The following is a 26,474-nucleotide window of genomic DNA, read 5'->3' on the forward strand; positions in this document are numbered from 1 at the left end:
GCAGGAAAAAAAGAATGTCCTATTTTCTGACACAGATTTTTTTTTTTTGATATTCTCAAAATAGTGGTATTACAGTCCACACTCCATTATTTTGTCTCGATTATCCAAAGTTCGATTATGCAAAAGTTTGTATGGGACTTCGGATAATCGAATCACGAACGAAGTTTTTTTTTCGCATTTTTACGAAAAAAAATGTCTTGCTTTCAACACCAAATTCAAGTTTTGCGACCGTATTTTAGTAAAATTTGCGGGTGGTTGGTTGCGTATTAAATTGAAATATGCTTTTTTTCAATATTTCATCACCGCTATTTTGGCCATCACCTTTGATTTAAAAATTCTAAATAATCAAAGAGTAGTTAAGAGGTCATAAAGTTCAACAATCAAGAATAAGACAACGAAAAAAACAATATTTTTCGTGATTCGATTATCCGAAGTGAAATTTTGCCAAGGCCTTCGGATAATCGAGTCTAATCTAATCTAATCTAATCAAACCCTAGCGCAGCCAATCTTTCGAAGGGATCCTGGAGAGTGCCTTAGGTTAGATGACGCCTAGCACTCTTCTTGTCATTTATTAACATTTGTAGTGCACATTGCATTGAAATGCATTGAAACATCACAAGCGTTAAAGCGGCCAGGCCTACTGCGTAAAGCCGTATCGCAGAGATGACTCGTAATTGGGTTGAGTTTGAGCACTGAGTGTTCGAACAACAACACAATTCTGAATCGACAGAGGAGGAAGAAGCGTGGGGACACACCACCATACGCTCCGAGATTTTTGGTTGTATTCGTTGGGAGCACCATGCTAAGAAGGTTTGGTACTCCGGGACCCTCTGGGATGGGACATTGTATTTCCACGAATGCCCTGGACACTATTTGCCGTGGTTAAAACGCCACAACTCGCTCTCTGTAACAGTATTCCTAATTCCAGTCCACGCTCACCAAGTCGTCATGGCCTAGTGGTTAGCATTTTTGCTTACCAATCCAAATGACGGAGGATCGAACCCCGCCTCGAGCGACTTTGATTTTTCGTTCTTATTCACCATTTCAAATTTATGTGTTCTTAACTTTCTCGTTGGGAGCAGATGGGAATCGAACCCAGAACCATTCGCTTACAAAGCGAACACCGTAACCAGTCAGCCACGGCCGCTCCCTCAAGGCCTTCGGATAATCGAGTCTGGACTGAAATTATACGTACAACTCGTGCTGAAAAATCCACATTTCGCAACTAGTCACACATCAAAGTGTGCCATCGAATTTAAATCGACAACTGAAATGTTCAGAACTCCAAAACCATTACGCCTAAATGCAAACCTCCCCGTTATGTTTTCCATTCATCAAACCTCCTCCATTCACAGTTTGTGAAATCTTTCCCGCCTACCCGTTTCAACGCACCTGTATTGGTGTTCTGTTACCGACGACGCTTCAAAGCATAGCCCGAACCTGCACAGCGATGTTTTATCTGCAGCACGAACAACAACGTGGGTAAAGCCCGAACCTTGGCCGCCCGTCAGTTAGTCGTTACCGATTTGTAGCCCGCAACGGTCGTTGATACACGTCGTACGTCGTAGTCGGGATGTAGTGAGCGCGCGCGTACAGATCAACCGTCGAAACGTGACTTGGAAGACACGCGTTGAAGTTCTTGAAGGACTGCTAGTTGAAGGTGGATAGCTGGAGACAGATTGTGACACGCGTTGAAGAACTTGACTGAATCAACGCACAGGAGTTGGAGACCCGTTCTTGAAGATCCCTGAATGACTCATCAAACCCAGTAATTCCCAAACGGCGAATCATTCGTGTGAGTTCCAAAGTCGCATGTTTTAGAATCAATTACGCCCCCGCGCCAAGCGCGTACCTGAAGACGAATTTGAAGAACCGGCCAACCAAGGGTGTTCGTGTGTTGTGTTGTTGTTGTTGGTAAAGGTATTGTCTGTGCTTCGTCGCGTAGACCAGACCGACGTGACGGAAAAGGGAGGAGCGCACACAGTTCGGGCGAGGTCCAAAACATAACCTAGAAAGCGAACCGGGAAGTTCTACCTCCGCAAGAACCAGGAAGAAGAAGAAGAAGTTTGTGAGTGATTTTTGGCACCCGGTGTCGGGTGTCTTATTAGGGGTTGGGCACACAGGTAGAGTCCGAGAATCATAAAATTCCGATGGTCACCCGAGCAATTTGTGAATGAAGGCAGCAAAAGGTGAAGAAGTGACCGGGGCCAAGCCAGGTGGTGCAAAGGAAGTACGAGGAAGCAAGTGTCGTATACCTTAAGCAAGGAGTTCGAAAATAGAAGCAAATGTAATCGATTCTGTGGGTGTGAGTGCGAGTGAGTGTAATTTTACCTGGTTCACGAAGAAAGGAAATTATAAAAGGTAAACAAGTGTCTTGAAGAAACGTGACGACCTCGGGAAATTGGTTGGAGAATAGTTGCAGTAATTGCGGAAGGATTTAGCAGAAAAAGGATTAGAAGAGGCTAAGGAGTGCACGGAAGCCGATTGGGATCAATTGGAAATAAAAGGAGTTACGGCGGCGACAACCGGAAAGCAGTTGTGTAAAGGAGCTCATACCTGCGATGGAGGACGAGACGGATCAGGCGACGGAGATGTCGTTCAGCTTTATTAGGGTGAGTAGTTAAATGAATTTGTAAACAACTATAAACAAAAAAAAATAGTATTTATGAATGGTATATAGCTGTAAAAATTTTAAATTCTCTATGTGATTAGAATTTTCAATGTTTTTTTTTTGTGAAATGTCTGGAATAGGTTCTCCTGATAGCATACTGAAAAAAATGAAGTTTGGAGAATAGGCCTGATACTATCAGTAAAATTAAAATTTAACAAAACAATATACTAAAATTTAAAGAGAAATGCCTATTAAAAGAGAAATAAAATTTGCAAGTTAGAACATTGCAAGCATTTTGCAAATTTATCAAAAAAATCTGAAAGTCGAAAAATATTTTTTCTTAAAACTTTTAATTTTAAAGTGCAATCAATTAAAAGCCAATTCAAAAACATTTCCTGTGTTGATAATTGTTATTGGCGTGTTTGGAATTGCCTCAACAAACTTTGAATATTAATGTTGCAGTAGATTCTACGTACACGGTGCAGTATCGAAATAGTAGTTTATGCAACAAGTTGCAAAATAGTAGTTTATGCAACAAGTTGTAAAAAGATAATTTAATAAAAAAATCAAGTTTTGCAACGAGTTCCATACAACATTTATGCAATTTCGAAAAACACCCATGGAGTGAAATTTAAAGTCGAATTTTCAAGTATTTTGTCAATAAATCATTTGAATCAAAAAAAAGTTGAAAAGTGTTACTTTTCGAAACAAGTGCTGAAAAGTTCAACTTTTCAGCACCCATTTCAGTGCTGAAAAGTAGAACTTTTCAGCATTTATTTTGAAAAGTGTTGCTATTCGATTCAGTTATTTTTGGTACAGAAAAGTAGGCTATTTCGTCGTTCAAGAATGACAGGAAAAGTAAGTAGTTTCACGACGGAATTGCAAAAAGTACTTTTCGATTGCAAATTCAATTTTACATTAAAAAATTACGCATGAAATTACAATGTTTACCAAAAACCACTATATTTTCTCTATGGCTCAAAAGTTGCGGGTTTTTGTCCCCTAAACATATCTAAAAATCCCTAAAATCGAAATATACGTATTTTGGGAAATTGAGTTTTTGTGAAAAAAAAGTGAATTAAAAATTTTGCAAATTGTTTTTTCCGCGTACCTATTTTTTCTCAATATTCTTCAACAATACCTACAACTTTGCCGAAGATACCAAGTTGATCAGAAAATTCACTCAAAAGTTACAGCTGTCTAAATATTTATGAATGATTTTTATGTACCTATACAAAATATGCCATCTCTGCCAAATTTATTCAAAACATATGTGTGTTATCTTGCAAATCTTGAAAATTTTGCAAATTAGTTTGAAAGATACTTATTTTATGCAATAACGCCTTGAAACTACTTACTTTTCCTGTCATTCTAGAAAGACGAATTGTCCAACTTGTCTCTACAAAAAATAATAAAATCGAAATGTAATACATATCAATATTGTTATTGTTTAATACTTGAAATAAAATCCAGTTTAAAAGGAATTTAAAAAATATTGTATGAAACTCGTTGCAATACTTGACTTTTTTTCGCTACTTGTTGGATTCAATATAACTGAAAAGTTGAACTTTTCAGCACTAAAATGATTGCTGTAATTTAGTAATTTCTAGCACTGTTATTGTGGATTTAGCTCGTAGCTGGATTTTCTGGCATCTTCTCACGGTCATTGGAAACGGTTGTGGATAGACCTAGGGGTTCCCAGTGGGAAACATTTAATTTGTAGAAAAAATATGGATTAAAATTTTGCTTTTTTATCACTTCTCCGACATCAGGAATAATTGTTTGAACATGCTGGCATGTTTTTTTTATTCGGTCGGAAAAATATTATTTCTCTTAAAAAAAAAACTTTCATTTTTAATCACATGATCACCCCTAATTCTGGCTCGATGCCGCCATCTTGCGACCGCGTGCTTCGTTTGTTTGTCAACAAAGCGGCAGCTGGACGGTGAGACGAAGTGAGGGGGGAAGAGATTTTGACATTTTTATGCCCACATCTGGCCCGCCGCCTATTTCGTCGGTCGTTGAGTCGCCGGTAGTTTCCAGCGACCGAGTCCAGCTAGGAACTGATCGTACAATATTTTGAGGAGTGATAAGGGTGCGTTCTTTTATTACCTAACGCAAAATTTAGAATTTTATGAGTGCTCATATGAAAATTCCATCCTACCCCAACTTTCGTGACATTCCGTAACGACACCCCCTCCGAAGATCGAAGTAGCCGTGCGCGAGATCGGATGTGAAAATTTTACGGTGCTCAAAATTGTGACAGCTCTTGCGTTTCCCGATTAATTCCCTTAAAACGATTTACTTCCTTTCGTGTTAAACTACGAAGATTCGGTCCACATTTTTCGTGATGGCAAGTACCAGTGATTGCCAAATATGCTCGACCAAGTTGAAAGGAAAGAACGGCAGGATCATCAGTCCATCAGTTGGTTGTAATCATGAAGATGCCATCGTTCCTGTCCCAGATGCTCTTCCAGCAGCTAGAATTTACCGTCCGTCATTAGCTGATCAAGTCCAGAAGTCTCAAAAGTATTGCGAATCAAGTGGCATTTTTTGATAGCTTGAGCTGAAGAATCCTTATTTGGTGAGATCATTCCTTTTCATTAATCATTATTTAACAGATGATTTTCCCTTATAAATACGATATTATATTCTATTAATTAAATGATATATTCCTATAACCCTTCCATTTCTCCAAACCCAATTTCTTCCCCCGCCCCTCTCGCCCTCACTCCATAAAAATATTATTATTTGCCAAAATTACACTAACACACCCAACCCCAACTGATCCGGAGCGTTTGGTACGGTATGTCCACGCATCCTTCCTCCCCTGTTGATTCTGTGAAATGTGCTCCGTTCACAGAATCTGTCTCTGCGGTTAATGCAACGCAGTAGGCCTGGCCGCTTTAATTTTTGCAATACGTCTTCCGGGTTACTCAAGTGTACTGCATTAATTAATATTGACAAGAAAGAACTTGGGGCGTAATCTAACCACAAGTTCTTCCAGGATGCTTTCTTCGGACTGGCTGCGCTTGTGTTCGATTAGATTAGATTAGATTAGATTCCGTAACGACACCCCCTCCCCCACCTTATCTGAGCAGTTCTCTAGGATTTCGATCATTCGATTTTTTTTTTGTATTTTTTAATCCGACTGAAACTTTTTTGGTGCCTTCGGTATGCCCAAAGAAGCCATTTTGCATCATTAGTTTGTCCATATAATTTTCCATACAAATTTGGCAGCTGTCCATACAAAAATGATGTATGAAAATTCAAAAATCTGTATCTTTTGAAGGAATTTTTTGATCGATTTGGTGTCTTGGGCAAAGTTGTAGGTATGGATACGGACTACACTGAAAAAAACTGATACACAGTAAAAAAAATTTGGTGATTTTTTTTATTTAACTTTTTATCACTAAAACTTGATTTGCAAAAAAACACTATTTTTAATTTTTTTTATTTTTTGATATGTTTTAGAGGACATACAATGCCAACTTTTCAGAATTTTCAGGTTGTGCAAAAAATCATTGAACGAGTTATGAATTTGTTAATCAATATTGATTTTTTCAAAAAATCGAAATTTTGGTCGCAAAATTTTTCAACTTAATTTTTTGATGTAAAAAAAAATTGCAATCAATAAGTACTGTAGTGAAATTTTGATAAAGTGTACCGTTTTCAAGTTAAATCCATATTCAAGTGACTTTTTTGAAAATAGTCGCAAAATAAAGAGAATTTTCTCAGCTTTTCAAAAATATTTTTTTCAAAAGTGTGCAAACATGTGCACTATTTTCAAAAATTAAAAACTGCGACTATTTTGAAAAAAGTTACATAAAAATGGCTACAACTTGAAAACGGTGCACTTTATCAAAATTTCACTAAAGTACTTTTTGATTGCAAATTCGATTTTACATCGAAAAATGAAGTTAAAAATTTTTGCGATCGAAATTTCGATTTTTTAAAAAAATCAGTATTGAATTCATAACTCGGTCAATGATTTTTTGCACAACCTGGAAATTTCTGAAAAGTTGGAATTTTATGTCCTCTAAAACATATCAAAAAATAAAAAAAAATTAAAAATAGTGTTTTTTTGCAAATCAAGATTTAGTGATAAAAAGTTAAATAAAAAAATCACCAATTTTTTTTTACCGTGTATCATTTTTTTCCAGTGTAGTTCGTATCCATACTTACAACTTTGCCTAAGACACCAAATTGATCAAAAAATTCCTTCAAAAGATACAGATTTTTAAATTTTCATACATCATTTTTGTATGGACAGCTGCCAAATTTGTATGGAAAATTATATGGACAAACTAATGATGCAAAATGGCTTCTTTGGGCATACCGAAGGCACCAAAAAAGTATCAGTTGGATAAAAAAAATATAAAAATTAAAATTGAAGAAAAAAGATCGATTTCGTAGAGAATTGCTCATCTGCGTCACGTAATAAAAGAACGCTCCCTAAGTAAGCCATTTCGTCATCATAAAAGAACAGTAAGCGTATTTTCAAAACGAATTTGCAAAAAAGTCCATTACAGCACTCATTTTTTTGTCAAAAAATCAATATTTTTTTCTAAAGTTTTGCGTCTATTTTTTGTGAATTTGTAAAAAAATACCTTAAAAAACAAACGTAATTGCATGGGGGTAGAATTGGGTTAAGTGATTTTTTTATGGATTTTGAAATTTCTCAGGTTCTTTACAATACAACTTAATTCTGTTTAAAGAGTTGTGTAGGCTGTAGGGGACATCTTAAGAAACCTTTGCTGAAAAAATTGCGTTCCTAGAATAAATCCTGTCATTTTGGCAGCTGTCTAAAGTTGAGGTATGGTTTTGGCCAAAAATGACCCCTCAAAAAATCATTATTTTAATGTACTTTTAGAAATTGCTCAAAAAGCACCACAATATTTTAAAAATTTGAACAATCCATTGATTAAGTTGTTACCTCGTTAATAAAGACAACTAACTAACTATTTATTTGTATTTGAACATCTTTTTAGTTTCATTTGACCCAATGCATATTTTGGGAAAATGTTTGTAAACTATCTAAGAACAATCCTGCGATAAATGTTTTTCGAAATCATTAAAATTGTTTTTGACCCATAGTCATCCCCACAGACGATATCCTAAATATTTTATAATCGATAGTACAGGTTCTTTTTTCGTGATTTTGCTGGCCCCCTGATTTTTTTTAAACTTGAACTAAAATTTGCAATACTCTCATTTAAAAAAAAAATCAACTTTAAACAACTGTACCAAACATTGTTGTAAACTCCTTCAATACTTAGCTGCTGTTTTCTCAGAAACAAAATTTATTAACAGCCTAAAAGCCCCACCAAAATTGGACGCGTTACATCCTGAAGATTAACACCCCATCACTTCGTCCCCAAAATAGACTCTCCGTCACTGTTTCTTCGTCAACGCCACGCTTTTATTTATCTTCATTCACTTTATAAAAGCGTTGCTGTTATGGTTCCATGATTTGTGGCCGGTCAAGTTTGTTTGATTCGCGAAGGTGCGCTGTCTTTTCTGTACTTTTTTTCTGACTGACAACAACAAATTGCCCGGTCGTGCCTTCCTAGTCCAGCGTCGTAAACCTTAGCACAGTCCAGTGGAGGAGTTAAGAGTCGAGGTCATCGTCTCCAAAGTCTCCACTGTTGTTGGTCCGTCTGTCCCAGGTCGTGACGGGTAAGTGCTTTCAATTATTACCATTTTTGCTCGTTTGGTCGCGGTTTGGGCCGTTTATGTGATTAGAGGTGGGTTTTGTTGTTCTGAGTCGAGGAGGACATTAACCCTGCGGGTTGACTCGCTTTGATGGGTTAAGTTCTACTTTTAAGGTCTAGTTATTTGCCTGGCATCACTGGTTTGTTTGAAAGTGAAGTTCAGCAGCCCTCGAATATCTCAGCCTCGTTGCAAAACGCTTAACTTCTCCGTAACTAGATCTTCGCGTGCCGTCTTCAAGAACTGGGACGGATGTGTCCATCATTAACAAGCGCATGCCAACACTCTGGGGTTCGTCAAGAGTCTCGCAATCTCGTGGCGACCAAAGTTCTTAGCTTCGAGCTACCACTTTGCAACCGAGTCTGTGTCGCTACCTCTCTAGTAGGCACAAGTGATTAATTGCCCTCGGCGGTTGCGCAAAGTTGGCTTTCTTCAACCTCCTTCAGGGGATCCCCCCGAAGGGGGGAGGGCTCCCATTTCCAAAGGAATGAAAAAACAGAACACTTTCAAAGGCGCCTCAAGACGAAGGACCACGAGGCATGCGATTATGCCATTCCTATTAAGATAAATACTCTTTCTCTTTCCATTAATAACCGCGTGTACGGAGCGAGCCAGCCAGTAGAATGACCGGTCCGGTAAGTTGCCACGACAGCCGCGTAAGACCCGGCGCAACTAGTCCGCGTGTAGTGCTACTAGGTAGTAGTACCTACCTAGCTGTAGTTGGTCAATGACTTAACAGTGAACTCATCCGTCAGGTACCACGCGAAGAAAGTGAGATTATGCAGCTTAGGAGGGATACTGGAATGGAGAGTGACCCTATGCAGGCCTATCCCTGGGTGACGAATTTGACTAATTAATCTTATTTAGTATCTATGAAGATAATGGCAAATTTTCTAGAATGATTAAAAAATCATCAGGTTTTTTCTTCAGGCAATTAAAAAACATATATGTAGTTACAACAAAAGACAACACAATAGACCAAAATCTAAAGGAATTGAAAGATATATTGAGGGTTATTAGTTTTTGATGATTGATGATTAAAGCTCTGAAAGTGCCCCAAAAATCACTTTTCTCTAAAACCTTGAATTTATACGTTCTGAAAGCTAATCTTTGAAGGCTTGCTTAGATGCTTACTCTAAATTTGGTCGTAGAAGGCGTAGATTGCGAGATAAAATTTTGATCTTTTCGATAAAGTTGCTTGGATTAGCAAGCCCAACAATTTTCTAGACGGCAAAAAAAAAGTTAGATTTCAAAATCACCCTAATTTTCAACTAAACCAAAAGGAGCCCCTTTCTATCAACAATAACTCTTCACCTTTTTTGGAAATTCCATTTTTCACTTATTTTTGCGATCAGGACCTGGATTGTTCTGCCGTTCTAATCGAGTCCGCCCCATATGTAAAAACAGCAAGCCAAGAAAAACCCATGTCAAATTTGTCCCGCCCATAAGGCTACGTGTTACAATTTTACGAAACAGTGGATTAACTCCGGTTTTCTAGAACAAGGTACATAATTTTATTATTTTTTCTGATAAGTAACATGATTTTGAACCGAATTGCATCATTACCTAAATAGTAAATAGTTTACACCAAGATTGTTAACGATAAAATTTTCGAAATTCGATAACGATGATTCTATCGTTACCGTTGGGATAATCTATCGTTATCGTTATTCCGATTATTCGATCGGCGATAATTTCATCGACGATAACGGACGATAACTTGTTTTTAATATACTTCTTAATTGACTTAATCCAACCAAATTATGTTGAATTTTAAAGTTTTCTCTGAGAAAATATTTTTTTAATTATTGTAAGTTTCAAAGTATAAATACTTTATTAAAACCTCAAAATACCGTTTTTCCGAAAATACAATTTTTTTTAAAAAATTTGCAATATGGGTATCAAAAGATTTGAAATTTTTCATGCATTTTCACTGTATTAGAGTATTATATTTTGTTTGATAATATAAATAAGTTTCAAAGTACAAATTCTAAAAAATATATAGCGAAATACCGTATGTTTATGTTATTAAAGTACTCAAATTCACATAATTTGCTATATCAGTATCAAACAAAATGAAATTTGGTTTGTTGCACAAAATACCTTTATTTTCAAAAATACTAAAATTTGCACAAAATATCGTATTTAATTTTCAATGTACTAAAATTTCATATTTTGCATTATGGATATCAAACGATTTATTTTTTTACCTGCACGTTTACTGTGATACAGTTTTTTTTACTGAAATACCGAAATTTTCACAAAATAACGTTTTTTTTTTGTTGAAAGAACTCAAATTTTCATAAATCGCAACATGGGTATCAAATGAAGCGCAATTTTGTATGCTTTTTCACTTTCATTCGAGTTTTTTCGGTTAAATACTATTTTTTTTTACATAAAAATCGTATTTTTTCGAAAACACTCAAATTTTAATTATTTGCAACATGGGTATCAAAAATGCGGTATTTTGTGAAAATTTGAGTATTTAAATCAAATAACTAGGGTTAGTGAAATTACACGATTTCGCGGACAGCGTGAAATCCGTGAAATTTTGCTTTTTCCGTGAAATCCGGTGAAATTTTATATTTATGTGAAACTGTAACGATTTTTCTCAAAATGATTTATCAAACTCAAATAAGAGTAAAATTAATGTTATGAATTGCTGTTTATCTAAGCGAGTGAATACCCTAATTACTAACATAGGGTTAGTGATTTTTGACGATTTCGTGGACGGCGTGAAATTCTTAAACTTTATCAATTTTCGCAAATCATTTTTTTTTTTTTCAAAATAATGTCATAATAAATATTTTAGCCATACAGACTATTAAAGTAAATTTTATTTGTTTACAATTGAAAACCTTGATATGAATTATTTGAAGAATTGCTAAAATTTTTAACTTTTTTTAGAAACTCACTAAGTATAGTAATATTTTCATTTGCGGTAATAAAAATGTAACTGCTGTTTTATTTTAAAGGTATAGTTTCATAAGTAATTAAAAGAATCAAGCCTTGTTTTATACAAATTAAAACGAAGGGTATTTTTTTTATCTTTTAAATCAACTTACAAAAAAAAAACAGATTTTTCTGTATTTGATTATTTAGGTGGACGATTCATGTGAAAGTTAACCAATAGTACTTTTTTTTGTTTTTGTTTTCATTTTGAATAAAAATTTCGATTTCGTTACAAATATATTAATTTTCTGAAAATAAAAAAAATTGGAATCGGGTGATGAAAACCTTAAAAAAATACTGTGCTGAATGTTGCAAAAAATACAAATTATTCAACCCATTTTGGCTGGACAAGATTGTAAAATTTTGCTTTGATATGAAATTCAATAAAATGAAGCAAATAAGCGAAAACTTATTAGCTTTATTAGTCGAATATTAAAACAACAGTTCAATAAATGAGAATACGCATGCCCTACACTTTGTTTCAAAATATATATTATATATAGAGCCCACCCATAAACCAGGTAGACTCTTTTTGGAAAATTAGGAGATTTTTTTTTGTGTCAAGTTCAAAATTATTGAAATTGTTTTTAGTTTATTTAAATAATATATAATGAAGCATAAAAAGCAGTTTCTTTGATTAAAACATAAGATTTTCAGAGTTATTTTAACATTTCTCACGTTCCGCGAAATTTGCGTGAAATTTGGTATTTTGAAATTGAGGACCCGTGAAATTTGCAATTTTCGAGCGTGAAAAATCACTAAGCCTACAAATAACCTTAAAACAGTGAAAATGCGTACCAAATTTCGCTTTGTTTGGAAACCATGTTATAATTTATGAAAATTTAAGTATTTATTTTTAAAAAAATACGTTGAGATCGTTTTATACCTTATTATAAAAATTTAAGTGTTTTCGAAAAAAATCGGTATTTTGATATTTTTTTAAAGTATTTATGCTTTGAAACTTACTACATAATAAAATAATGTATGGAATTAATCAATTTAAAAAAAGAATATGAGTTATCGTCCGAATTATAGAAATAACGATAACGATAGCGATAGATTATCGTTACCGTTAGACGATAACATTATCGACGATAACAACCTTGGTTTACACAAAGTTAAGAACATTTATCAATGAAAATTTAAATTTTAAGAAATAGCTTTTTTGTCCTTTGACAAATAAATACAACTTGCCATAAATTCAAAGTTTTCATGAAAAATGTCATTAGTTTTCAAAATATTCTCAAAACATACTTTTGAACTTTTGGATTATGCGATCTTATATTGTTTAACGATTAAGGTCTCGTTTTAAACTTGTACATTTGATTGGAAACAATGAAGAATACGTTTTGCAACGTTATAGCCTCTTTGAGAAAAGAACTGAAGCAAGAAAAAAATTTTAAAAATATATTGGATTTTTGAAATTTATAAATTTTTGGTAATGAATCTTTTCATGATTCTCTTTGCTTAGAATCATGCATTTTTTCTTTGATTAAACAACTCGTTTAGGTTTAATGGCATTTTTTGTTACATTTTGCAAGTCATTTTTGAGATCCACATTTGGGGGAAAATATAAAAGCAACGAAATTATTTAAAAATGGAATGTGATTGAACAATGTAAACTTTAAATCAGTGGTTTAATGCAACAAATTTCAAAATCATTTATTTGGTAATTATCACACAGAAAAAAATAATGTAAATTTGGAAGCTGTAATTTTGGAAGGTTGAATATTGCCTCTTTTATGATGTAATTTCACCTCAATTCAGACTGAAAAAGTGACATTACACCAGAAAAGTGGTAAAATTACACATTTCCAGAGGTAAAATTACACCTTTTTTTCTGACATAAAAGATGTACCCTTCCCAGATGTAATATTACCATGATTTTTTTTTTCTGTGCAGTGTTGGAATTCGAACGAGGAGAAGGAAAGCATTTCTCGCTCACGAGCGAGGGAGAGAACTTGAAGTACTTTTCACTTCTCGCTCGCACTCGCATTGTGAACGCCTCGTACTAGCCGTTCGTCCCACGCTAGCGAATTTGTTTATTAGGTTTTTGAATGAGAACCAGACAACAGAGGTGTAACTTCAATTGCTGTGTTGTTTTTTTTCGTTTCTAACACGTTTTACTTCTCGCTCGTGGGCAATTCTGGCTCGCGAGCTAGCTCGCTCGTGAATGGAGGAGAGCACGGGCAATCGGTGAGTTTCTCTAGGCAGCTCGGGACTCGCGGCGAGAGCTCGAGAGAAAGGATTTTTTCTCGCGCGAGCGCGAGAATACCAACACTGGGTAATGTAACTAAATATTAACTAAAATAAAATAATTTCAAAAATTCAGATTTACATTCTAAAACATTTTAATTAAAAAAAAATCTTCCTTCAATTAAGCTAGTAGTATTCTAAAAGAAACATTTCTTAAATACATATATTGAATCTTTGGCTATATGTTCAGGGTTAACTCTTAGTACATGCAATCATGCAAGATGCAAAAATTGCACTGCTTCTGTCTGTCTGTTGCATCGCCAATACGTTCATCATCATGTTCATCCCTCTTCAAACCAACTCCATTGAGTTGCGGTGGGTCCGCAAAGGAAAAGGCTGCGCCCAATAAATTATCACTCTGTTTGGTTTGCAAGAGCACGGCCCAGGGAGGTGCATTTTTTCTGCGTTGATAAAAATAACGAACAGCACATGCTCTGGCAAAAGAAATTTGGTTTGCAAAGTCTGCCTGGTGAGTGAAACACATAAAAAAAAAGATGAAACGGTTGAAACGGAAGAAATCGAAAGTGAATGTCGCTGATTTGGTTTTATGAAGTGTAGTAACCGTAATGAGTTAATTAGTTCGTTGAGGTTTCAGGGTTTTAGTGGTTGTTTTTTGCTCTGTTTTATGGGGAAATCATCCCAAAGATCATTTATCGAAGATAACTTTTGCATTTGCAATTTGTCAATGATTTTGAAAATTTCAAATAATGTCGTAATCGCAACCAAACAAACTATTGCTTGACTTCCTCTTGAACGTGGTAGTCTCCTTGACAAATAAACTTGCAGCTCATTTTTGTTAAATATAAAAGAGGCATCCACTTTAATTGCACACGACTAAGGTTGCGCAGCTATTCTCGGTGGCTTTTGGACATCATAAAACTTTACCTCACAAAAGTGAGCCAGAGAGATAGGCATGAGAAACATTTCAAACCATTTTGTGATGTCTATGAATTTCGTTGCGGTTTCTGTTTTTGATGTGCAGAGGACAAAGCATCAAATTAGCATCACTGAAAATTATGTGTTTTGTCTGACGACGAGAGTCACGACATTTTGCCCCCGCACAAATTACAGAGTGTTTTTTGAAGTCATGCTGTTATCCTCAATCGAAATTATATCATGCCAAATTATGGTATCACTTTTGCAGACACTTTCATCGTCGCAACGGACCACCTTGGGCGACCTTCTGGAAATTACCCTTTTGCAGGGAAAAGGCCATGAAATTTTTGTTGTAAGCTGCTTATCTAGGCTAGGTGCTTTAAGTTGTATCGATTTTCTTATCGCACCGCGAATTATCGACCTGCCACGTGCGGTATCAAGGCGTGATTTGAGCATTTTTGTTATCACTCACTCACTCACTAACCTAGAAATGCCATATGGAGTCCATTAACCTTCATAAGTCAATTAAATGACGCCTCTTTTGAAAAAAAAGTCCAGAAATAAGACAAAGACGCGAAGCTACACTTTCCCGTAATTTCATAGCCGGCCTGCCTTATCCAGCACCCAAATTCCGCAAAGTTCCACAAATCCACATCCACCAATCCATCACAATCCGTTTGACGACCCCGTCACCGCCAAGAATTAAGCAAAAAACCAAAAAATGTGGTGTGTGGGTGAGTTGCAACTTCTGGTCATCAATCACGAACCCCACCTGAAAAGGTGGACCTGGTGTCGCGACTTTGCGTGGCCCAGACCGGGCTAATTTCAGCACGTCAATGCTGCTTCGGGCGAACCGAATGACTTACTGAACTTTATGCAACTCTCGGGTTTGGACTAGCCCGGTATGGGTAATAAAGCGTGCGCCACTCTTTGGTTGAAATGGTTCAGAATTTTTGGTGCCGAAAATGGCTTGGCTAGACTGGGTTAAATTGTCTACGAGCACGGACTTTGGGGTGATAAAGTGGTGGACTGAATGGTCAAACGTCCGAGTTGCAGACGGTTTAATGGTCTGACAACTTTAAGAGCTTTGTTTGAAATGCAATCATAATCAAACACGATATGAGACGTTCTCTAGCTGGGTTTTGGTCTCTAGCTAGTTTTTCGGTATAAGAATGTACACAAATTGTGCTGAAAGACCATTATTTTTGCTGAAAGCTTTCTTGTAATTCAGTTTTGGGCTGCCAGTTTTTGTGAGAAAATCAGCAATCGGGGTCTGCTATTTCATCAAAATTTTTAGAATTCACTGAGCTAATTCAACCAAAAACATAGCCGTTTCACTAATTTAAAGCCAGCTTATTTTAATTGGTGAATTTGAGAGTGAACACCTTTCCGTGTGCAATTTTTTTAAAGATGATTTCTGATTTAAAAATATCGAAATCACAACGAAATTGGAAATATCTCTGCTTACATTGAACAAAAACTGATTTTGTTTTATAAAACTTGTTCTGAAAACTGTAGATTGCATTAATCTGATAATCTGATCGGGCGAAAATGTTTTTAAATATCATGGTGCAATATGGCGAAAAACGAAGTTGACATTATACCTGTCGGCCACCATTGTGCTAGTACCAACCACTAGGGTCTTCCTTTTAACTACAAGGACTTCGCAATATGGCAGAGGATTGATAAAGTATGTTGGGGAACCTTTAGTAAAATAAATAACATTATAATGAAATACTCAAACTTTTGCCATATTTAATGCTCAAATTTGTATCCAACCTGTATTTCCAAAATAAAATGCATGAAACAAAAGTTTTTTCGGTCATCTTGGTTCTTCCAGCATTGAATTTGAGGTTATTTTAAAGAATGCTAGAAATTTGCTAAATTTGGCTTCGGGAACTTTTTATATGAGGTCAGACATTGGTGAAATATGTAGTTTAGAGTCTCATATACAAAAGAAATGTCATAAAAATGAACACCTTCGATTGATTTCCAGCGACTTATCCAAATAAATATCTTTGTTAGATTTTTCTTTAGTTATGCCACTTTTCGAAGAAAATACACCGAACAAGATTTTTTTTCTTCAAATCACTTATTCTGGCAATTGTAGAGCTATGAGTTATTCCAAGAGTAGCACCCAAACATAAAATGAGTAAACCAAGTTCAGCGTGTATGCGGAGAGATCTGTCAGGCGAACGAACAGACAGAAGCAGAATGACTAGGTCGTAACAGAAAAAATCTGGAAAAACCTGGCAAGCCACTTTTCTCAGAGTAATGAGCAAGATTGTGTTCAAAAATTGTGTATTTTAACTTTTTATTAAATATATCTTCACAAAATAAACATCACACATCAATTTAACGAAGTCTGGAAGAAATAGAGTTTTGTTTTTCAAATTGTCACTCAATAATTCTGGCAATGCATAGCATAGCATTGGTGTCTACCCGTAGCTGCTACTTCGTTATTTACCAGGACCCCCAAACATTGCTCCGTGGACCACAGATGAAAAGTAGGAACCAATCATCACCCCTTCGCAATTTTCAGAGGTCCCTATCGTGCTGATCAATACCGACGCCGGCCACGACCAGAGGTAAGACACGGGGAAGTGGATGGGAATGTTAGTCCGATACTTGAGTGATGGGACCGCTAAATCAGCTGCGTCTCCAAAAAGTATCACATGAGTTTTGAGGGGTTATTAAGATGGGTATGAGGTCAGGATTCACTGTGATAGGTGATGCGACCATAAGCAATTTGTTTATCGGTTGAAATTTTAAAAATCTTAGGCAGCCGGCTGCGGAAAGATAGCTATCTAGGAATTTAAATATAGTATTAATTCGACCGCGATTCTCCAGAAATTCTCCGTCGGCGTGCCTTCCGATCAATGGTGATGTAGGAAGGGCTTCATTTAATAAAATGATTTTATATCATAAGCCTTAAAACATATTCGACGGCGTGCCTTCCGATCATTGATGATATGGAAAGGACTTAATCCAGCAAAACGGCTTGCTAGTCTCAAAAAATAGGTACCGTAAACTGGGGTGACTTTGATAGCCCGGGGTGACTTTGATAGGTTTTTCAAATGCCCGTCAAATTAATATTTAAACATTTTTGAGAATTTTGAGTATGCAAACATTAAGGGATAGCTTATTATCGAACATATATGCAAAAATATGACTGTTACATTGGATGTATCAAAATTAGTGGCCAAATCAAATTTCTATCAATGTCACCCCGGGCTGTCAAAGTCACCCCAGTTTACGGTACGTTTTTATAGAAACTATAAAAAGAGAACAACACAAAAAAAACTCATCGACCAACGAACGCGAGTAAAAAAACAATTAAATAAGAAGAAGGTGAAACAAAACAGAACTGCGCGTCCCCACAGGCACCGCACTACTGATGCCATTATTTAATTATAATGACCAATCACCCCATGCACTCGAACAGCGACACAAGAGACGGAAAATAACACGAAAAAACAGGACTCCGCGACCCCACAGGCACCGCACTACTCTATCACTCAATAATTCTGGCAATGCCAGATTTAGTTGGCAACTTGGCATCCCTGGGCAGAAGTAAGAGGGTAAATGTCAAACGGCAGTTGCGAGCGGACGTGTTGACCAGAGTGAAGATTCTACAGTAATGAGCAAAAATAAACTATGTTAGGGGAAGGTGGGGCAAGACGACCATATGGGGCAAGAGGAACAATCGCTCGTACGGCCGTAATTTTTACAATTATGATTATTTCCAGTATGAGGAATTGTTGCTAGCATTGCTATCAACTGATTCTACTAACACATAACTACCAAAACGAAGTAAACGCCACGGGATATAAGATTTAATGAAGTTTTTTCAAAACCTTTGTTTTCTTATAATATTTAGAAAGTACAAAATAAGGCTTAGGGTTCGTTTTAAGGCTCATCTTATCAAACTGCTATTTTTCCTAGTTCAGTAGTGTCCCTACTAATGACTTGCACCTATTATAAAGTATGATTTAACTTCTGGTTATTTTTGTTGAGAACTTTTAAAAAATCTTGTTCAGGTGGGGCAAGTGTACCATATGGATTTTTAGTATGGAAAAAAATAAGAATCGCTGCAACAACATATTTGATTGAGAAATTTATACATAAAGGTACTTAAAAACTGATAAACAATTGTAAAAAATAATTTCCATGCAAAATAAAGTGATATTATGAAAATTTCCTTTTTTTTACCAAAGAAATATTTTTTTTCCTGAAAACGATCTAATTTTTAGCAAAATATTATTTTTTAATCTAAAAATGAAAGAAACGTTTCATATACATTCTAATCTGATGTATTTAAGTGATAACAGTTCAATTGTTAGCAAATTAACATGTTGTTTCATGCATTGTTCCTCTTGCCCCAACGGGTTGTTCATCTTGCCCCACTAGTTGAGTAGAACGTACGGAAAATCAATATTTTTAAAATCAATTTTTTACCTTAAAAAACAGGATTTTTTAAAAACTCATTCTATCAAAGTTTTAGTCAAGACTTGAAATAAGATGATTATTAGAAAATCCGACAGATTTTTAAAGTTTTTGATAGGTTATAACGAGCATTTCCTTAGCTTGTTACACTTGCCCCACTTTCCCCTACATCAATAGAGGAGAAAAGCAACTCGCGATAAAATTTTGAGGCTAGGAATTTTGACAGGTATGATTTTCATAAAGTATTCGCCTCCTTTTCTCTCCCACAGAAAACCTGGGAACGAGGTAGCTGTCAAACTAGGCCAAAATGTTAAAGTCACTCACTAATCACGATTAGTCACGATTAAAGTCACGATTTTCTCTTCTATAATGTTCCCACTAAATATCAATTCACGTCAGAAATGAGCTCAAGTCACTCAAAGTTCATTTTGTGAGTGACTTTAACAGTTAAGCCTAGTTTGACAGCTACATTGTCCCCAGTTTTTATGTGGGAGAGAAAAGGGGGCGAATACTGTATGAAAATAATACCTGTCAAAATTCCAAGCCTCAAAATTATGTCGCGAGTTGCTTTTCTCCTCTATATCACTCAAAATGAATTCCCAAAATATATAAAAAGATCATTTTTGTGATTAAAGATGACATACATTTTTATTGCTTGATTTGAACTTTATTCATAGATTTTTATAAATTCTTCTATAAATATAGTCCAGAATCAATTTTCCGAAGTCTCGGTTGTCAGAAGACTTCACTATCCAAAGTTTGACACACCAAAATAATCTATTTTTTTTTTTCGCTTCAAACATAAAATTCTAGTTCTGCAACCCCATTTTAGTGAAATTCAAGTGATTTCAAGTGCATTTTCTCAATTTTTCTGTAATCTGAAAAACAAACCCCATTATTTTTCTTTTTTGGGCTTTATTGATCGGTTGCTAAGATACGGCTCCTAAAGGAATAAATGTTTGAGGGAAATAATTGACCATTGAAACTGATGATTGGTCCAGTTTGCGTTTAAGAAAAATATATTTATTGTGATTTTCTTATATTTTTCAATATAAATATTTTCAGCTATCTTGAAAAGTCTCAAAGACTCATTGTGGACCTAATCAGTATCGGTCAGGTATATGTTAAGGCTGCCATTTTAATGAAACCAAAACATTACCAACACTACTAAACACCAGAAAATTTCGACAGGGGCTACTCACAAATACTAACGCATGGACTAGTTTCAGACAGGGGCTACTCACGAATACAACTGCGTGGGCTAGTAAGGTTTTGGTGACGGGTGAGTCTACTGTCACTTTGTTCTGGCACCACCCCCTTGGTATCGGTTTTAAAATTTATTTATTAATTTATTTTTTAAATCTTTTGTAAAATTGTCCGAGAAATCCGATCAAAATATTTTCAGACATACGCTCTTTGGTTCCAAAACCTTCAAAACAGTATTTAATGTTTTCTTACGAGCTTTTTAAATGTCAGGCTAGATTTTTTAAACTTTTAACTAATTTTCCTCAAAAGCTTATCCAGTTTCCTTTAATTTGCGTCCAAACGTCGGTTGAAATGGCGCTTAGTTATGATTTTTTGAAATTTATTTTTTTTTGCAAAAATCTACAAAAATGGCAATTTGTTGGACCATCAGAACACAATGGCCAGATAAAAAAAATAAGGGTATAATTTTTTGTCCGAGGATCCCCAGAAAAAATGAGCCCGATCGGAGCACTTTTGTTTTTTTGCTGTTTTTGTGGGAAACTGCTGTATTTTTTATACGAGTTCATGTGAAATTATATCATTTATAATTCATATAAAAGGAGCATACGAACAGTTTTCTTTACATTCGACTTTGTTTAATGAATTTGGTCAGGAAACAGCTGATATTTGCTGATTTACATAGGTTACTTATTTTTCTTGTTATTTTGGAAATCACGAATTCAAAAAGGTGCTCTTTTTCGTGGCTAAAAGCAAATCGTATACCAGGTCAGTTTGTAATACATCTAGCATAGTTCGACACTCATGAAACCGAATCTGCCGAGTAATTTTCCCATATTTCCACTTTCTTGGGGCATTCTTCTAAAAAGGTAAACAAAGGAATACCACTTTATGATTAATTTCTTCACCAAAAACAAACTAAATTGAAGAATTTCAGAAAATTATGAGTATTTGTATTACAGTCACATATAAATAGCATCTAAAGTTTTATTCAGTGTTCAGGTCAGAATCTATTGTGTTCTCTTCCAAAAACCAGCTAGAAAGACGTCAAGAAAAGTGTCAGGAGAACTGCCCTCCTGCAAAGTTTTCAATTTGTGAAGGAATTTGTCGAACTCGTCTTTTTTTAGCTGCGTAGGCACTTTAAAGTTTAATTGTGAGATTTTTTTTGTGTAAATTTAGTCTGCGTTCAAACACAGATCTGGGTTAAAATCTAGAACGTATAACGCTCATCTTGAGTCGGAACAAACAACAGCAAGCCGCACTCGATTTTCTTTACGTTGTTGCCCACCTACGCCACGTTTCTCAACTGTGTTGATTGTAGAAGGTGTTCTACAAGCATATCGTGTACAACCCCAGATAAAAAAAAAACAAACCGTCCATATTTGCTATCACTGCCAGATACGTAAACCACCTGCGCACATGTGGCCATCATGGCTCGCGAGGTTGCTACCGAACACAGCTTCAGCTTAACAACCAATTCGCGAGATTCTGAAGATCAGCTGTTGGCTATACTCTGCTGCTGGAAACCTTACAACACTCACGTTCCGCAGTTTACGACTTCATTAGTATGGCTTGTTGCAAAAGATTGTGCGCGCCTCCTAGAACAGCATCTGCAGCAGCAATCAGGCAGGTTTCATCATTCAGCTGACATTTTTGCCTTAAACTGCTGCTAGCTGCTGCCTTACGGAATGTGGATCCCATCGAGTACAGTGCGAACCCGGATGGTTTGACGACTCCGAATTTTTGAGGTTTAGTGACTCCACAGCCCAAATTAGCAAGAGAAGTGTCAAAAGTGACAGTTCGTAACCTCAATTTTGTTTTCATTCAACTGAAAGGTGTCAAACCATCGGGTTGTTACTGTTCAAACTAGCAGGTCTATCATCAGTTAGCCAGAAAAGCAGCTTGCAATCGATGCGATGATTAATGCCTTAAATGCGTTTCAAAATGCTACTGGCGGTGATTTCCAGGCAAGTGGCTCGACTGGCGTCACCTTGCGCAGTGCCCTATCACGTGGCCATTTAATTTCAAGAGTTGTCTGATAAGTGACACGTTTTTACGATACCCTGTGCGAAACAAACGGCGCCCGTGAGTCACATTTAACGACGTTCCGACCCTCGAATTTGTCGTTAAAATTGGCGGCGTGAGTTGCCCGACCAAAGCCGGAAGTGCTGCCAGAGCCGACGATTTCTTCACGCGAGATCCCCAACAATGGGTTATTTCTTTTCCCCCTGCAGGTCATAAACAAGTGCGCGCGGCTTTGAATGCTAATTAAAGCGCAGTGAGACGCCCACAACCTCGGGACGGCAACAGTAAACACCTTTTAAATTAAGTAAATAAATTCCAGTTGGGCTTCCCCCTAGACTGTCATCGGGAAATGGTTTCTCCACTCGAAGCCGTCGCCAAGATGCCAAACAACGGAGCTTTGACCCTTTCGGCTAGACTTTTGCGCTGAACTTTGTCATCGCTTGCTGCGCTTGCGTCGTCTTGGTTGATGACAGGGAGGGGAGGTGGTAAATTGTTTACACCACCTTCATGGTGGAATGTCTTTGTAGATGTCGCGACGACACGTGACGATGACCTGACACCGGTGTAGCCGTCACTTTATCGGACAGTCTGAAGGATTCTGTCGCGCCGTGGCGTTTGCAGTGGGATTAATGCTCTTACCCACTAAGAAGAGTAGGGCCGATTCGGGTTTGATCGTTATAGCATCACATTGGAGTTTTGAAATTCTTAGAATTTAGTCTGCCAATTGACCAGGTTCGGGTTCAATCCAGCTCACCAACCGTCTTGCTGAGAATCAGGTCAGACCAACTCAGCATAACAGCTTTAGTTCGCTTCCGCAAAGGCAGAACCGATAAACATTTTTTTGAAAAATATTTACATTTCCCCTCGCGGCGACACTTAAGTCGGTCCCGTCCATCGCAGATCTCGCCGAAGGCCTTCGCAAATCGTGACGGAGTCGTTTTTCACTCCATACACGCTGAACGAAGAAGATGTGCATCTCCAGCTCATACAAGGCGGTTGGCCAAATCACCCGGAGGGTGCCGATTGTCAATATTTAAGGTGTGTCCCTCCCTGCCGCCACGCCGCCGAGTGCTTTGCGGCGGCCCTGGATCAAGGAGGGTAATTCGAGCCTTCGAAAAGTTCGTAACCGGCCGCCACCGCCGCGATGGCTTGGGCTGGGTTATGCAATCGAAAGTCGCGAGACTTTTGTACTGAGGACGGTGGGACTAAATGCAGTCAGGTCAGGTAAAACTGAGGAAAAGTTGAAATTCAAAATTAAGGAAATACTTTAATCAAATAAAATTGTGTCGATAGCTTCCACAACATCGTATTTTTTGAACACCCTAACAGTGGATATAATTTCACACGACTGTCAAAAGCGAGTAAATGAGCTGTGGTGAATTTAAATATGCGGTGGTGAGTTTAAGATCATTTAAATCGACTGAGATTTACGTCTGTGTGTCTATGGTCAAACAGGGATATTTCATATTTTTAAATTTAGCAAAAAAAAAAACCCAATAGGCCACACCGTGCCACGGTCATTATGCTCCTTTCTCAGCCCGGCTTGGCCCAATTGGCGGCTATTGATATATGTTTTCATACGCGGCATCGTACTACACTTATGCATAATATCATGTGGGAAATTACCGCACGGGCCAGGCCCGGTCGTGGCCGTCGTCATCGAAGTCGAAAAAAGACATGGAATTAACTTGTCAAGTCCGGGCGGCCAACACCATTTCTCCGCTGCCAGGGTTGTGAGCTGGTCCTCCTGGTCCATGTCCGTACAACAACACTCGCGCGAAATTATGCCACCGCCGCAACCGAGCTGGTATTTTTTAAGGCTCACGAGGTGGGGCTTAACCATAGAGCGGTTGATTTCTGGGGAATCTTGGAACTTGAGATCGGAATGAATCACCCGTTGATTGTGGTTATTGTTAGTATTAAAAGTGAGTCGGCATGCGGATATTTTGACTTGATTCGTAAAACGTTGAGGAATTTTGCCTTTGTCACTAATAAAATTTGATTTAGGCAAATTGCCAAATAATCACATTATGTAAAGGTGTAGCAAAAATTTCCAAGATTATCTCAGCAACTTCCTTAAAATCATATTGATTCAACGTTTTCGAATATCAACCTTTCTTAGATTTACATAGTTACTCGGTTGAAACTTTACCTTTTTTGACAAAGGACTTTGTCTTAAAGCTCTCTCTGCGGTGTCTATGCAAAATTTTTCGAAAATGTAGCGTTACCGTCGCATGCCCTCGGCGTGACATTCTGTTTCTGTTGCGTGGATGCCGTGCCAACTATTTAAGCTAAAAGTTAGCCTCTGGAGGATTTAGTTTCCATCAGACTTTCATCAAAGACAGACCTTACGTTGGGATATTTATTGCTCACACACACACGCACACGTTGAAAGAAACAGGTGGTGCACGAACTTGAGAGGAGGTCCAAGAAGTTATTGACGGTTGCCAGAACGGTCACCGGATTACCGAAATGATTGGGAACGAATTGGTAGAGTATCGGCCACACCCGGAGTGGCCAGTGCCCTGAGGGAAGGTTCTCCCGGGAGGACTTTTACGGAACCATACAGATTTGGGCAATATGGGTATCAAATTTCATGGTTTTTGATACTGGTAATGAAAATGGCCATTTTGACAGGATTGGCCACACCCGGAGTGGCCATTGCCCTGATGGAAGGTTCTCCCGAGAGGACATTTACGGAACCATACAGATTTGGGCAATATGGGTATCAAAATTCATGGTTTTTGATACTGGTAATGAAAATGGCTATTTTGACAGGATTGGCCACACCCGGAGTGGCCAGTGCCCTGAGGGAAGGTTCTCCCGGGAGGACTTTTAAGGAACCATACAGATTTGGGCAATATGGGTATCAAAATTCATGGTTTTTGATACTGGTAATGAAAATGGCCATTTTAACAGGATTGGCCACACCCGGAGTGGCCATTGCCCTGAGGGAAGGTTCTCCCGGGAGGACATTTACGGAACCATACAGATTTGGGCAATATGGGTATCAAATTTCATGGTTTTTGATACTGGTAATGAAAATGGCTATTTTGACAGGATTGGCCACACCCGGAGTGGCCAGTGCCCTGAGGGAAGGTTCTCCCGGGAGAAAATTTACGTAACCATACAGATTTGGGCAATATGGGTATCAAAATGTATGGTTTTTGAGACTGGTAATGAAAATGGCCATTTTAACAGGATTGGCCACACCCGGAGTGGCCATTGCCCTGAGGGAAGGTTCTACCGGGAGGACTTTTACGGAACCATACAAATTGGGGCAATATGGGTATCAAAATTCATGGTTTTTGATACTGGTAATGAAAATGGCCATTTTGACAGGATTGGCCACACCCGGAGTGGCCAGTGCCCTGAGGGAAGGTTCTCCCGGGAGGACTTTTACGGAACCATACAGATTTGGGCAATATGGGTATCAAAATTCATGGTTTTTGATACTGGTAATGAAAATGGCCATTTTAACAGGATTGGCCACACCCGGAGTGGCCATTGCCCTGAGGGAAGGTTCTCCCGGGAGGACTTTTACGGAACCATACAGATTTGGGCAATATGGGTATCAAATTTCATGGTTTTTGATACTGGTAATGAAAATGGCTATTTTGACAGGATTGGCCACACCCGGAGTGGCCAGTGCCCTGAGGGAAGGTTCTCCCGGGAGAAAATTTACGTAACCATACAGATTTGGGCAATATGGGTATCAAAATGTATGGTTTTTGAGACTGGTAATGAAAATGGCCATTTTAACAGGATTGGCCACACCCGGAGTGGCCATTGCCCTGAGGGAAGGTTCTACCGGGAGGACTTTTACGGAACCATACAAATTGGGGCAATATGGGTATCAAAATTCATGGTTTTTGATACTGGTAATGAAAATGGCCATTTTGACAGGATTGGCCACACCCGGAGTGGCCATTGCCCTGAGGGAAGGTTTTCCCGGGAGGACATTTACGGAACCATACAGATTTGGGCAATATGGGTATCAAAATTCATGGTTTTTGATACTGGTAATGAAAATGGCCATTTTGACAGGATTGGCCACACCCGGAGTGGCCATTGCCCTGAGGGAAGGTTCTCCCGGAAGGACATTTACGGAACCATACAGATTTGGGCAATATGGGTATCAAAATTTATGGTTTTTGATACTGGTAATGAAAATGGCCATTTTGACAGGATTGGCCACACCCGGAGTGGCCATTGCCCTGAGGGAAGGTTCTCCCGGAAGGACATTTACGGAACCATACACATTGGGGCAATATGGGTATCAAAATGCATGGTTTTTTAAACTGGTAATGAAAATGACCATTTTGACAGGATTGGCCACACTCGGAGTGGCCATTGCCCTGAGGGAAGGTTCTCCCGGGAGGACATTTATGGA

At 37.5% G+C, this 26,474-nt stretch overlaps 1 protein-coding gene across 1 annotated transcript in view; it reads left to right on the forward strand.

Annotated features, from left to right (window-relative positions):
• Positions 1-1,503: 1,503 nt before the first annotated feature.
• LOC6054819 (rhophilin-2) overlaps positions 1,504-26,474 on the forward strand; it is a 140,064-nt gene continuing 115,093 nt past the window's right edge. Inside the window, exon 1 of the mRNA XM_038259516.1 lies at positions 1,504-2,612. Within this exon, the coding sequence (XP_038115444.1) occupies positions 2,562-2,612 (51 nt within the window). The 5' untranslated portion in view covers positions 1,504-2,561. The remainder of the gene's footprint in view (positions 2,613-26,474) is intronic.

This window comes from Culex quinquefasciatus, chromosome 1 (genome assembly GCF_015732765.1).
Source record: "Culex quinquefasciatus strain JHB chromosome 1, VPISU_Cqui_1.0_pri_paternal, whole genome shotgun sequence".
Taxonomy (NCBI): domain Eukaryota; kingdom Metazoa; phylum Arthropoda; class Insecta; order Diptera; family Culicidae; genus Culex; species Culex quinquefasciatus.